Source organism: Telopea speciosissima, chromosome 5 (assembly GCF_018873765.1).
Source record: "Telopea speciosissima isolate NSW1024214 ecotype Mountain lineage chromosome 5, Tspe_v1, whole genome shotgun sequence".
Taxonomy (NCBI): Eukaryota; Viridiplantae; Streptophyta; class Magnoliopsida; order Proteales; family Proteaceae; genus Telopea; species Telopea speciosissima.
In genome coordinates this window covers 15595883-15608692 of record NC_057920.1, presented here as the reverse complement: position 1 = coordinate 15608692, position 12810 = coordinate 15595883, and the positions used below count along the sequence as shown (strand labels likewise).

At 40.5% G+C, this 12810-nt stretch overlaps 1 protein-coding gene across 1 annotated transcript; it reads right to left on the bottom strand.

Annotated features, from left to right (window-relative positions):
- Positions 1–8177: 8177 nt before the first annotated feature.
- On the bottom strand, positions 8178–9948 carry LOC122662816 (acetylajmalan esterase-like). Its single transcript, XM_043858529.1, has 5 exons — positions 9681–9948; positions 9358–9570; positions 9084–9232; positions 8489–8765; positions 8178–8395 (listed from the first exon to the last, which is right to left on the bottom strand). Exons 1-5 carry the CDS (start codon positions 9946–9948, stop codon positions 8178–8180), a joined length of 1125 nt encoding a protein of 374 aa, XP_043714464.1.
- Positions 9949–12810: the final 2862 nt, after the last annotated feature.

The window sequence follows — 12810 nt, the reverse complement described above, 5'->3', positions numbered from 1 at the left end:
TATCTGAGTATTTGCTTGAGGTTCGATCGATAGCTGATGCTCTTGCGGCTATTGATAACCCTATCTCAGATGAAGATTTGGTTCTTGCCGTCCTACGGGGCCTTGGCGATGATTACAGAGACTTTGCCACCTTTGTTCGTATTCGCACAGATTCTGTCTCATTTCTTGATCTCACCGGCCTTCTCTTGAGCCAGGAATTTTATTTGTCTTCCACGGCAACCGCTGCTACGACGACGATATTGACCGCTAACTCTGCTATGCGTGGATCTGATCGAAAATCTCGCTCTGATCGTGGTTCCTATAGATCTCGTTATCGCAGTTGTCGCTCTCAGTATTCCACTCAACACCGGTGCCAGTACTCTGATGGCCGTGCTTCTGGTTCTGATCAGCCTCGTAATCAAGGCTCCACAGGCTATCGTGGCAATTACAACACTGCTGATCGCAATCGCCGATCCGCCCAGTCGTCTTCCCCTGATTCCTCTGCTTATCAGTTGGCTGATTCTTCCTCATCTTACACGACTCTACCTCGACACAATTGCCAGATTTGTCGTTTGGATGGTCACTCAGCCTCGCAGTGCCCACAACGTTTTAATCACGTGTATCTTGGTAAAATCTGCTCATCTGCTATGTCTTCTTTCAGTTCATCTTCATCTTCATCTTCTCTGTGGTTGCTTGATAGTGGTTCTAATAATCACATTACTGCAGACCTTTCCAACTTAGCAATTTGTGAGTCTTATATGCGTTCAGACAATGTCATCGTGGGTAATGGTCAAGGTCTGTTGATCTCCCATTTTGGTTCAACTTCAGTTCTTTCTAATAATCATGTTTTTCAATTGAATAATGTTCTGTGTGTGCCAAATATTCATTGCAATCTACTCTCTATATCTCGTTTCTGTGCTGATAATCATGTTTATCTTGAGTTCCATAACTCTTCATTTGTTGTTAAGGACTGCCAGACACACAAGAGTTTCTGCAGCTCCCTGAGTGGCAATGGGCTTTATTTTTTACACTTCTCACCTACTGTTGCTGCTGCACCTTCGGCTTCCACCAGCATCTATTCATTCCCTGCTGTTTCTGCTTCTACACTTGATGATTGGCACGTCTTGGTCATGCTACTGCCAGGCGTGTTCGTCACATTCTTGCTAGTTCCTTGATTCCATTTGCAGGCTCTCTTTCATACTGTAATGCTTGTAATTGCTCTAAGTCCCATAAACTTCCATTTGTTAATTCAGACTCTCTTAGTTCTGGCCCATTGGACTTGATACATAGTGACGTCTGGGGCCCGTCTCCTGTTATTTCCTTTCCTTTGATAGTTTTCGATATTATGTGCTTTTCATCGATGGCTATAGTAAGTACTATTGGGTTTTTCCTATTAAGAACAAATCAGATGTGTTTACTGTCTTTGAAAGGTTCAAGTCACTTGTTGAGAAGTATTTTGATAGGCCCATAAAGGCTTTTCAATCCGATGGTGGAGGGGAGTTTCAAAAACTTACTCCCTACCTTGCCCACAATGGCACCTCGCACAGACTTTCTTGTCCTCATACACAAGAGCAGAATGGTGTTGCTGAACGCAAACACCGCCACGTGGTTGAGACTGGGTTGGCTCTATTGTTTCAGGCTGGCATGCCTGATCTATTTTGGACTGCTGCATTTCAGACGGCTATTTTTCTTATCAACAGGCATCCACTGCCTCTTCTATGCAATATCTCACCGTTTGAGAGATTATTTGGCACCAAACCTGATTATAAATCACTTCGGATTTTTGGTTGCCTTAGCTATCCATGGCTTAGACCATATGCAGCCTCCAAATTTCAGGCTTGTTCGCATCCGTGCATTTTTATTGGCTACTCTCCCTCTCATAGAGGTTATCGCTGCTATGATCCATCAACGACAAAGGTGTACATTTCATGTCATGTAAAATTTGAGGAAACAATATTTCTGTATGCCTATTTGACACAGGCTAGGCCCAAAGCCCAACCCACAACGTCATGGTTGTCTCCACGACCCATTTTGCTGCCATCATCTGTGCCTTCACCTAATGAAACTGCTCATGGGCCCCGGGCTACCACTAATGCCCTTACTGATCCGCTAACAAACCCACATGATGACACTGGGTCTTGCAGTGATTTTGGGCCTTCCACTAGTGCAATTGTTGATACTTTGGCTGGCCCATCCAATGTGCCTTCTGCAGCTGCTCCACTTTCAAATACATATATGGTACCTACATCTAGTGCCCATCTAATGGTTACTCGATCACGTACTGGTTCACTTAAACCATCGACTCGCTTGGACCTTGCCACCACGGCGGTACCCATTACCGACCAGGAGGTCCCTACTTGTTATTCTCAGGCTACAAAAAGCCCACACTGGCGCAAGGCAATGCTAGAAGAGTTTAATGCTCTCCTTCAAAATGGGACTTGGGTTCTTATCCCACCATCCTCCTCTCACAATGTTATTGGTTGCAAATGGGTGTTTCAGGTTAAACGGTGCTCCAATGGATCTGTTGAGCGGTATAAGGCCCGCTTGGTGGCAAAGGGATTTCATCAACGTCCGGGTTTTGATTTTAATGAAACCTTTAGCCTGGTTGTCAAACCCGCCACCATTCGCATTGTTTTGTCACTTACGGTAACTCATGGCTGGCCTGTTAGACAGTTGGATGTTTCCAATGCATTCCTTCACGGTAATCTCATTGAATCTGTATATATGGTCCAGCCTCCAGGGTTTGTGGACAGTTCCTTTCCTCATCATGTTTGCCATTTGCGCAAATCATTGTACAGTCTTTGGCAGGCACCGCGAGCTTGGTACACGAAGCTCAGTACTTTTGTTCTATCCCAGGGCTTTATGGCATCCCGTACGAACACCTCTTTGTTTATATTTCGGTCTTCCCAAGTAGTTCTCTACTTCCTCATTTTTGTGGATGACCTTTTGATCACTGGCAATGACCCAGCTACAGTTTCGGGCTTTATTAAAGCCCTGTCAGGAGCCTTTTCCTTAAAAGACCTTGGGCCCTTGCAATATTTTCTTGGGCTGGAAGTGCAACGCACTGCTGCAGGCCTCCATCTCACTCAACGCAAGTATATATCGGACCTTCTTACTCAAACGAATATGGCCAATACCAAGCCGATCTCCACCCCTGTTGCAACTGGTTCGTCCTTATCCATCACAACAAGAGTTCCATTGCCGGATGACACCCTTTATCGCTGCACGGTTGGTTCCTTACAATACCTTTCCATCACCAAACCGGACATTGGTTTTGCGGTTAACCGTGTGGCCAAGTTTATGCACTCTCCAACAGACCAACATTGGGCTGCTGTGAAACGCATCTTGCATTATCTTTGTGCCACTAGAACCTATGGCTTGTACTTTGGGGTTTCATCTCCTATTACCCTTTTTGCATACTCCGATGCTGATTGGGTTGGCTGCCCTGATGACCGTCGTTCTACAACGGGCTTTTGTATCTATCTTGGCACACATTTGATATCTTGGTGCTCTCGTAAACAGCGAACTGTAGCTTGCTCCTCCACCGAATCTGAGTACAGGGCCATTGCTGCTGCAATAGCGGAGCTTGTCTGGATTCGCTCCCTTCTTGGTGAGCTGGGTGTTTTTCTTCCTGCTGCTCCGACTTTGTGGTGCGATAATATTGGGGCTACGTATATGATAGCCAACCCTATGTTTCATTCCCGGACAAAACATCTTGAGATTGATTATCAGTATGTCCGTGAGTTGGTGGCCTCAAAGCGTATGCTTGTTCGGTATATTTCTATGGTTGATCAGATTGCGGATACACTCACCAAGGGTCTTTCTCGGCAAACGGTTTGCATTACTTCATGAGAAGCTTGCTGTCTATGACCCGCTTCGCTTGCGGGGGCGTGTAAAGGAGAAGGACCCCATGTGCTCTCCATAGTGTTAGTTACAACTGTTAGGTTATACAGCTGTTCAGTTAGCCACGTGTATAGATTCCTTTCTTGATTCAGTTATGCCATCTGGCCTATATAAGTGTAACTCTCTTCACAGTAATAATATCACAGTTTATCAATTCTCTACACTTGATTCATCTTAAGAGGGACTTGATTGCTCTCAAGAGGGACTTAATTCGCCCCCTCTTTATTCATATCGGGGAGATATTAAGAGAAGACATTAAGAATCCCCAAAACTGAAGATTAAAAGTCTTAAGAAGCTTCATAGAGAGTCATAAAAATGTCTCAAAAAAACTGAATTTACAAGCAATCAAAGAGAAAGAGTTTTGAAACTAACTTTTGTATCTAAACAAATACTTAAAGGTTATTTTGAATCTTAAATTGTTTCAAAAACTTATTTAAAACCAAAACTAGTTTTGTGGCCCTACAAAGGATGGGAAGTTTTCAGTTTGATCCGCATACCAAGTTCTGTGTATAATCGAAAACTGAACAAATGATATGAGCTAAGATGGCAGTATCTCTTAAGTCTTAATGCTATGCCAATAACGGGAGTATGCAATTCATGGAGAGTACTCCTCATCTTCTTTCCCCCTTTCCATTGGGGTTTGAGGGAAGGGGATTTGTGGGGGCAATTAGAGAAAAAGTAAGAGAGATTATTATTAAGAATTGCAATGGATCTATTTTGGTTGAATCATATGAGAACCTGGTTCTGCCGTGTGATTAATGGAGTAGGCGGAGTTTGAGTAGACAAGGATGGTATTATTATGTTATTCTGAGGATTATTCACCTAGTGATAATATTTCCCATAGAAGATGTTTGTGTGGTATTGCATTATAAAGTGTATCCATGAGAGGTGGCGGATTATTTCATTTGGGGCATGCATAGGGCTGTAAACGGATCGGATTCGGCTCGGATAGTGCTATATTTGTATCCGCATCCGATTAGCTATCGGGCGGATTTGGATAGTGCTAAACGGATACGGACATGGATACAGATCGGATATTTTATCCGTTTACATGTAAATATAGCTTTTCGGATAGTGATAGCCTATCCGTATCCGCATTCGTTTAGCTTTCGGACGGATTCAGATAGTGCTAAACGGATATGGACACGGATATGGAAATGGATTTCGGCTATTCATTTACACCCCCGCATGCATACTGATAGATAAGGATGTAAATGGATCGAATTAGATCAGATAGTGGCATTATCATTTCGTATCCAATTATATTCGGACGATCCGGATACTATCCTATATAGGGCTGCAACAGGGTCGGGATTTTTGAAACCCCAGCCCAACCCTGAGTCCCCTTATCTAGGCCCAAACCCGCCCTGACCCTGACTCAGGGTCTTAAAACCCTGACCCTAACCCTGACCCTGACAGGGCCAAGCCCAACCCCGCCCTGATTGGGTAGGGTCGGACCGGGTTGGCCCTAATTGGTTGAAGACTGAAGAGGACGATGAGACAGAGAATGAGAAGCCTACTGGTCTCGTTGTTGTTACTGCTGGTTGGCTCTGGTTCTGCAATTGATGCTTGCACGACGAAGAACCCCGGCATGTCTATGAATGTTTACAATGTTCAAAGTCCAAACCCTTTGAATTGCCAGATATCTCTTGATCATGTTCTGTCTTGGCCCTCCACCTCTCGTCCCTCTCATTACTAGAATTTAATAATTGCTTGTGTGTTTTTGCAGGATTTCAGTAGTTCCATTCGTGTTTGGTTTTAGATTTTTTGGGTTAATTTCTATTTTCTAGTTTTTCTGATTAATCAATAGAACTTTCAATTTGTCATTTTCTTTTGGTTTCCATTTCGTTCCCAAAAGATGCGGCTTGGGAGTTGGGAGGTCATGATTCTGCTTCTACTGTTGCTAGCTCTGCGGCTAATGTGGTGGTGCTGGTGCTGCATCTGATGCTGTTTGTCAGTTGATTTCAGAAACTCAATGTCATCAGGAACAGGATAGGATGTTAAAGCTCTTGGTTGGAAATGCTGATTTCTCCAATCTCATCCAATGCAAGCTGATTTGGAGGGTAATGGACTAATGGGTAAAAAACCATGTAAGAGTCTCTGTTTCTTTATTTATTTTTATAGTCCATCCAAGAGAGATGAGCAGAGAAACTAATATTTGTGAAGAAGAGAACTAAGTGGTATAGATGAATGTTGGTTGGATTTCTTGAGAGTTTCATGCATGGTTTTGAACAATGTTGCATGAATGCTGCTGGTTTATGTGTTATTGTGTTTAATCTCTCTAATACCTTTGTCAGGAGAGCAATATCTTTTATAAACTAACCTGCTTACTATAGCTACCATAACATAATTTATTTAATTAGTTGTTTGTAGGAAAGTGATTCCATTCAACAGCTTATATTTTACTATAATGCATGTTTAGTGAGTTATGGTTTCTGTATTTATCGGTTTGTGTATCTGTTTTATTAGTTATCATCTCAAATGGTTCTTACTTCTTAGCATACAAACAAATCATATGCTTAAAATTTCAAGTGCACATATAGATGGAGAAAAAAAATCATCTTGAAACGGGAGTCAAGCTGTGGCGCATGCTGCCTGTAATTGGACAAGTGTACATGGGTGTCCTGCAAACTTTTTAAATAGTTTCTTTCAGGGTCAAAATCAGGGTCTAGATTAGGGCCAAGATCAGGGTCAAAATCAGGTCCAAAATCAGGGTCGGGCTTACCCGAGGTCTCAACCCTGACCCGACCCGACCCTGACTCAGGGCCAGGAATTTCTGACCCTAACCCGCCCTCAGGGCTAGAAATCTTTAGCCCATGCCCTGTTCGGGCTCAGGGCGGGCCAGGGCGGATTCGGGCCGACAGGGCCAAACTTGCACACCTAATCCTATATGTTGACATCTTTACCATTTTGTGGATGAGGGTTAGGGTTGAGATTTGAGAGAGTTTAGCGACTACCCTTTCTACTCTTCTTAAGTCTTTGATTTTCTTACATTTTTTGCTTTTGATTTTATCTTGTATTTATTTAGATAGATATGTGATTTTATGTATCACAATTAGGGGTGTCAACGGGCCGGTTCGGGCTTTTCGGTTTCGGTGTGACTTTTATAGAAACCGAAACCAAACCATTAAGAAATGTTCGGTTTCGGTGCGGTTTCGATTTCGGTGCGGTTTGATTTCGTGTCGGTTTCGATTTATGATAACGGGTTGATATCGGTTTGGATTCGGTTTGGTACCGGTTTTATATAACTAGTAAGGTCCGGTTAGTGCTAATTTTTCTTCTCTTTCTCTTATAAGTACATAAAATATTTCAAATACAATGCATTTTTGTATCCTATGTCCTATGGCCTATGGATACAATTGGTTGGGTAATCACTAACAAAGGATATGAGATAAAGTGAGAAACTATCACGGCTTATGGATACAATTGGTTGGGTAATCACTAACAAAGGATATGAGATAAAGTGAGAAACTATCACAACACATTTAGGGGGCAATGGGGCATTAGGCATTTACTAATTTACTCATTTATCGGGTTAGGTCGGTTCAGTTTGGGTTCGGGCCTAACGGTTCGGGCTACCGGTGCACCGTCGGGCTAGCCCAAACCAAGCCAAACCGTTTGCCTCTCTGGATCCACAAACCAAACCGAACCATTAAGAGTTCGGTTCGGTGTGGTCCGGGCTGGTTCGGGCCGGTTTCATCGGTTCGGGTTGGGTATTGACACCCCTAATCACAATGCATGTATATAAACCAATAGAAAATTTAGAAAAAGAATCACATTATCTTAACTTATAAATTATTAAAAAAAAAAAAAAAAAAAAAAACTTAATCTGATAGATGGACACAAAGATATGTTTCAGTCATTTTATTACTGTCGGATTGCTAAACGAATCGGATAATAATCGGTCAGATAGGGGGATTATCATATTCATATCCGAATAGTTTTCGGACGGATTCAAATTCTCCTAAACGGATATGAATGCGGATCAAATACGGATTTTCGAATATCAGTTGACATCCTTATTGTTAGATAGGAAAAAACATCATGGTTTCTTTGAAATTTTTTTATATCATTAAAACCTGTGGCACAACCAACTTCTACATGAAACTGTAACATTATACAACCTCAATAATTTGATTTGGAAATCCGACGCAAAGTTACTCTATTAAAATCAAATCATTTGATCAAACTATAGACTCAAAACAAAATTAAGGAACAATTGATAATCATCTAATAGCCCACTTTCTGTAAGAAATAAATCACTTTCTAGATACCCTATTCAAACTAAAACTAATTTAAAAGAAACATCGGATTTTAGGCATGATGTCACGAAGAAGCCAATCTGCCATCAACCTGTATCCATTCTGTGTAGAATGAACACCATCCCAACTCATATGTGTTTCTGGATTTGAGCAAACTTGAACTCCTTCAGCTCCACACATCTTTGTCACATTGAAGTTGTATTCTCCCCCAGTTCCACAACATGCTTTTTGAATAGAGTTCACATCAAAACCTGAAAAAAAGAATGAATAAAGGATTAATTTGAATGCTATTCTGTATATATATTTCTAATAATAAGCTCTTAAAGAACAAAAGTTTGACTTACCAAGGAAAGGGGCATGGGAGAGCACCCACTGATAAGCTGTGTAATAGTCAGCATAAGCAATATCAATAGTACTACCATGCTCTTCCCTCAACAAACTAATAGCACGTTGGAGTTGTATGTTATGGTTCACTGCAAAATCGTTTAATCCTTTCAGGCACTTGAGTTCATCGTAAGATGCTGGATCATTGCTCTTGAATGCGGTGAGATAGATCGGTATACATCCAATAGGAAAATTTCCAGGAACCACCACTCTTTTTGCACCAAGTTTAATCACTTCCTGTATCCAACATAAGAGAATAATTAAGAAGCTGATCAATATGAGTGTTAAGTACTTGATCGATAGGTAACCCTTTCCAAGCGACTCCTCTCTGCCCCAGGGTTTTCAAAAGCTAGCTCCGAAGCTAACAGAACGCATTAAATCAAACATTTTAACCTATCTCATACTAGGCTGTCCCAATCTAATGCTCATACAGTAGACCGAACCCCATTAGGCACATAACGACAACAAGCTAGAGTCCCAAGAAGCAGGATGATTAAAGGAGAAAAAAAAATATTTTCTTAATTAAAGAATAAAAGAAGGAATTCAACTAATTACCGTGACAGCATCTTTGATCCTTTGAACAACATAAGATATTAGGCTTTCAACCTCTTCCATGGTTTTCCCTTGAAAGAATGCGTAGTTGTAGTCATTTCCTCCAATCTCTCCAACCATGAAGTGAGATTTTCCAAGCTTCAGTCTACATTCTAATTAATTACAAAACACAAATATTTCAGTCATGGAATATAAATTGAAGTCATATGTGTATATATATTATATAGAATAATTAATCACCTTCGTACCAAAAAAAAATTTTTAATTAATTAATTACCTGTCTCAGTGGAACAAATGGATTTGAGATGTGTCTTGAACCAGTCAAGTTGGACAAAGAGTGAACTGTTGGTTACAGGGGCATAAATTTTTTGTTTGGCAAGTAATGTAGTCTCCAAGGCAGTAGATCCAGCTACTGCAAAGTTAACTCCATGACTAAAATCGGCATTTCGATTCAAATAAGGGTTTAGAAGGGGAACCTGAAGAGCCATTGCTGTAAAACATTGAAAAGATGGAGAATTAGATAGATTAATGGTTACCAGAAAACTATAAGAGCGATAGATGACTTGTATAAAGAAACTACGAATGGAAAAAGTGACTTACCGACATAGTCAATCATGAGAAGCCCATTGGAGCACCGGCCGGTAGGGGTATTAGATAATGTCATACCATAGGGAAGATGACCAAACGGAGTAGCAGTTCCGACCGGAGCTTCGCGGATTAGATTGCCAGTATCGGATATGGAGTCTCCAAATTGATAAATAGCATCGAATGAACAGCTCTTGAATCGAGTAGCAGCACAGGGATGCAGAAGAGGAAGGAGGAAGAGAAAAGAAGTTAAAATCAATAGGGAGATCTTGAAGGTCGCCATTGATGAGGAGAGACTGTGAATTGGGTACTCGATCGAGAGTTGTGACTTGTGAGGCTCAGTGTAGCCAAGGTGCCTATTTATAGATAATCTGCATGAGAGAAAGAGGTGTACATGGGTTGCTAATCCAACTCCGACTACAACTCTACAAGTTTTAGTTCTAGTTAATTGTGGAGAAGGAGTAGCTTAAAAACGGTAGAAGACCACTTTTCCGGTCTTGAGACCCTTTACCATAATACGCTTGGAATGTGAAACGGGGTAAGGCTGCGTTTATTATGACCCAACCCTAACCCCGCAATGGTTGGAGGTTTATGCACTAGATATGCCATTTTTATGTGGTCGGATTCCTCTACTGTCGAGCTGCCCCAACTTCCCTATTGCCGCAGACACAATAAGGAGCGTAATGACAGCCTTACCCCTGCCCGAGTGCCTTGCCCGAATGGGGGGTAAGGCGATCATTTCACGCCCTACTTTATTTGTGGCAGTAAGGAAGTTGGGGCAGATCGGCAGTAGAGGATCCGGATCCATTTTTATGGTCACTTGCTTTACACAAAAAAAAATGGTCAATTGGCTGTTACAGCCAAATGAGCTGGGCTTGTGATAGGCCCAGCCCAAACTAACCGTATGATTATTGGAGAAGAAGTAGAAGCCCAAATTTGCCCAAAACCGAGGCTCCGGACTGTTGTGCTGGATACACATGGCTCTCTTTATTGTCCATAGATTGATTTCCTTGGTCACTTCAACAAATCTATTTGGGTTTTTCCTATGTTGTCAGAATTCTTACCTTTAACCCAATTGTCATGTAAATACTTTTAGGGAGAAAGAACACTACCTAGTTCACATAGTGTGTGGCTAGACACAAGGCTATGCGAAATAACTGCCATACTCCCATGAAAAGGTGAAAATCTTTGAAGGCACGATGGTCATTTTGCTTCCATGACCCTGTGTCTAGGCGCATGGCATGCGATCAGGTAGTGTTCTCTTTCCCATACTTTTAATTGTCGGGTGGGTGTTGATCTTTCTCCCTCATTTCACCTTTATCATAGAATCCATCACAGAAAGTCCCAACTACCTTTGGATGTGATTACCAAAAGAGAAGCCTTAAATTAAGAAGGAAAAAAGGAAAGAAGAAAAAGAGAAGATTCACGTCTTAGTGAAATAATCGCCAATAGGAGGGCGGAGTTGAACCTAAAATAAGAGCATGGCAGAAAAGAAATGGAGGAATGTGTCAAAGAGATTTGGATGCTTGATTCGGTTGAGGAAGAACACAAATAATTATATTCTTGAAAATTAAAATTGCCAAATGAATTTATTATTTATTAAAATTTTTAATTGATAAAACAAAAAAAAATTAATTTCTTGAAAAAAAATATATTGTTTGACTTATTTCAATAAATTGATTTAATTTATTTCATGAGATCATACCAAAGAGGCAAAGATAGCCTAAGAAGGGATATGGACACGAAGGTGCCGTTTGATAACGGTTCTGCTGTTTTTGTGTTGAGAAACAATAGACAGACACAGCAGAAACAGTTTATTCTGTTTCTACGCTGAGAAACCATTTTTGGGGTGTTTAGTAAACCTGTTCCGGAAATGTTTCAAGAACTCATTTGGCACACCAATGGCATTTGATAAAATATGTTTCTGAAAATGGATTATAATGTTACCAATAACTACAGAATTATCATTTACACTATAACCCCACTATTTATGTAACTGGCATTGTCTTTCATCAGATTAGAAATCAAAATCATATTTTAATCTATTACAATCAATATTTCTTAAATTTAATAATGAAAATATGTAATTTAACTAATAAAAATATCCACGTGATTAAGGAATATATAAGGAATGCCAATATTTAAGTTTAAACACAATTTAAAAAAAAATATATACATTACAAGGACATAACCGAGTCCAACAATTGAGTATTTAACATAACATCACAGTCCATCTACTGAAATCTGAGACATCCCCTTAGATATAATCAATTGATTTGCGATATTTATTCGTATTTCATTCATTTGTCTTACCCCTTCCCTTTGAGTTGTAGTTGCAATAGAAATATCATAAGATTGATGATTGGGATTTAGTGGATCATCTATTGGTCGTTCATAACCATACACATTAAATAAGTCATCTTCAATTGAAAAGTTAGAATAAGCCAATAATCTGGTTAAGTGTTCTATCAGGGAAACTCTACTGACCTATGGAAGATCTCAGGAATCTGATATTAAATTTCATGTTTGCTGACTTGTGACACTGGGAAACAGAGCAGCCAGCAGTAATCGAACCGATATAGAATTTAAGAAACTATAAACAGAAACTAGTGTGCCAAATTTATGTGAATTTATGCAGGGCTGGTTGATATAAAGTAGAAAGTGATCTGGAAACTTGGCAGAAAACAGAAGCGTGCTTATTTCAGTGCAAAACCCTGACTAACAACCCTAGATTATTAGGGCTTCCAGACAAACAATAGAATCACAACTTGGCACTTGCATAATACGGAGGACTTGTTATTACTACTTATTAGTTAGAAACAGAGGAATCCAAACCACAAAATCTAGAGACACTTGCTAATGAGATGAATCGCAAAGAGTTGAACCCAGACCGATAATAATGAAAGACCAGATTACGATTAACCTAACCCCAATATTACCCATAACAGTGCCTAACAATCCCAGCGATAGGAATCAACAATCTGTGGCGAAAATTTTCAGTTATTTTGTAGTTTTTTTTTTTGATGAGAGTTATTTTGTAGATTTTACTGATGAGAGAGAGAGAGACGAGTGTTGCAGAGAAGAGAGGGGTACCTAGACGGTGGAGGTAGACACAACAATAGTAAGCTCCACAGACGAGGTTCCC

What these genes read in the sequence shown, in the direction of transcription:
- LOC122662816 (XM_043858529.1), bottom strand. Translation starts at nt 9,948, where the DNA reads ATGGCGACCTTCAAGATCTCCCTATTGATTTTAACTTCTTTTCTCTTC. An exon ending in GGATCAAAGATGCTGTCACG is followed by an intron (nt 8,766 to 9,083) that starts GTAATTAGTTGA and finishes TGTTGGATACAG; the next exon opens with GAAGTGATTAAACTTGGTGC. An exon ending in CTCCCATGCCCCTTTCCTTG is followed by an intron (nt 8,396 to 8,488) that starts GTAAGTCAAACT and finishes TCTTTTTTTCAG; the next exon opens with GTTTTGATGTGAACTCTATT.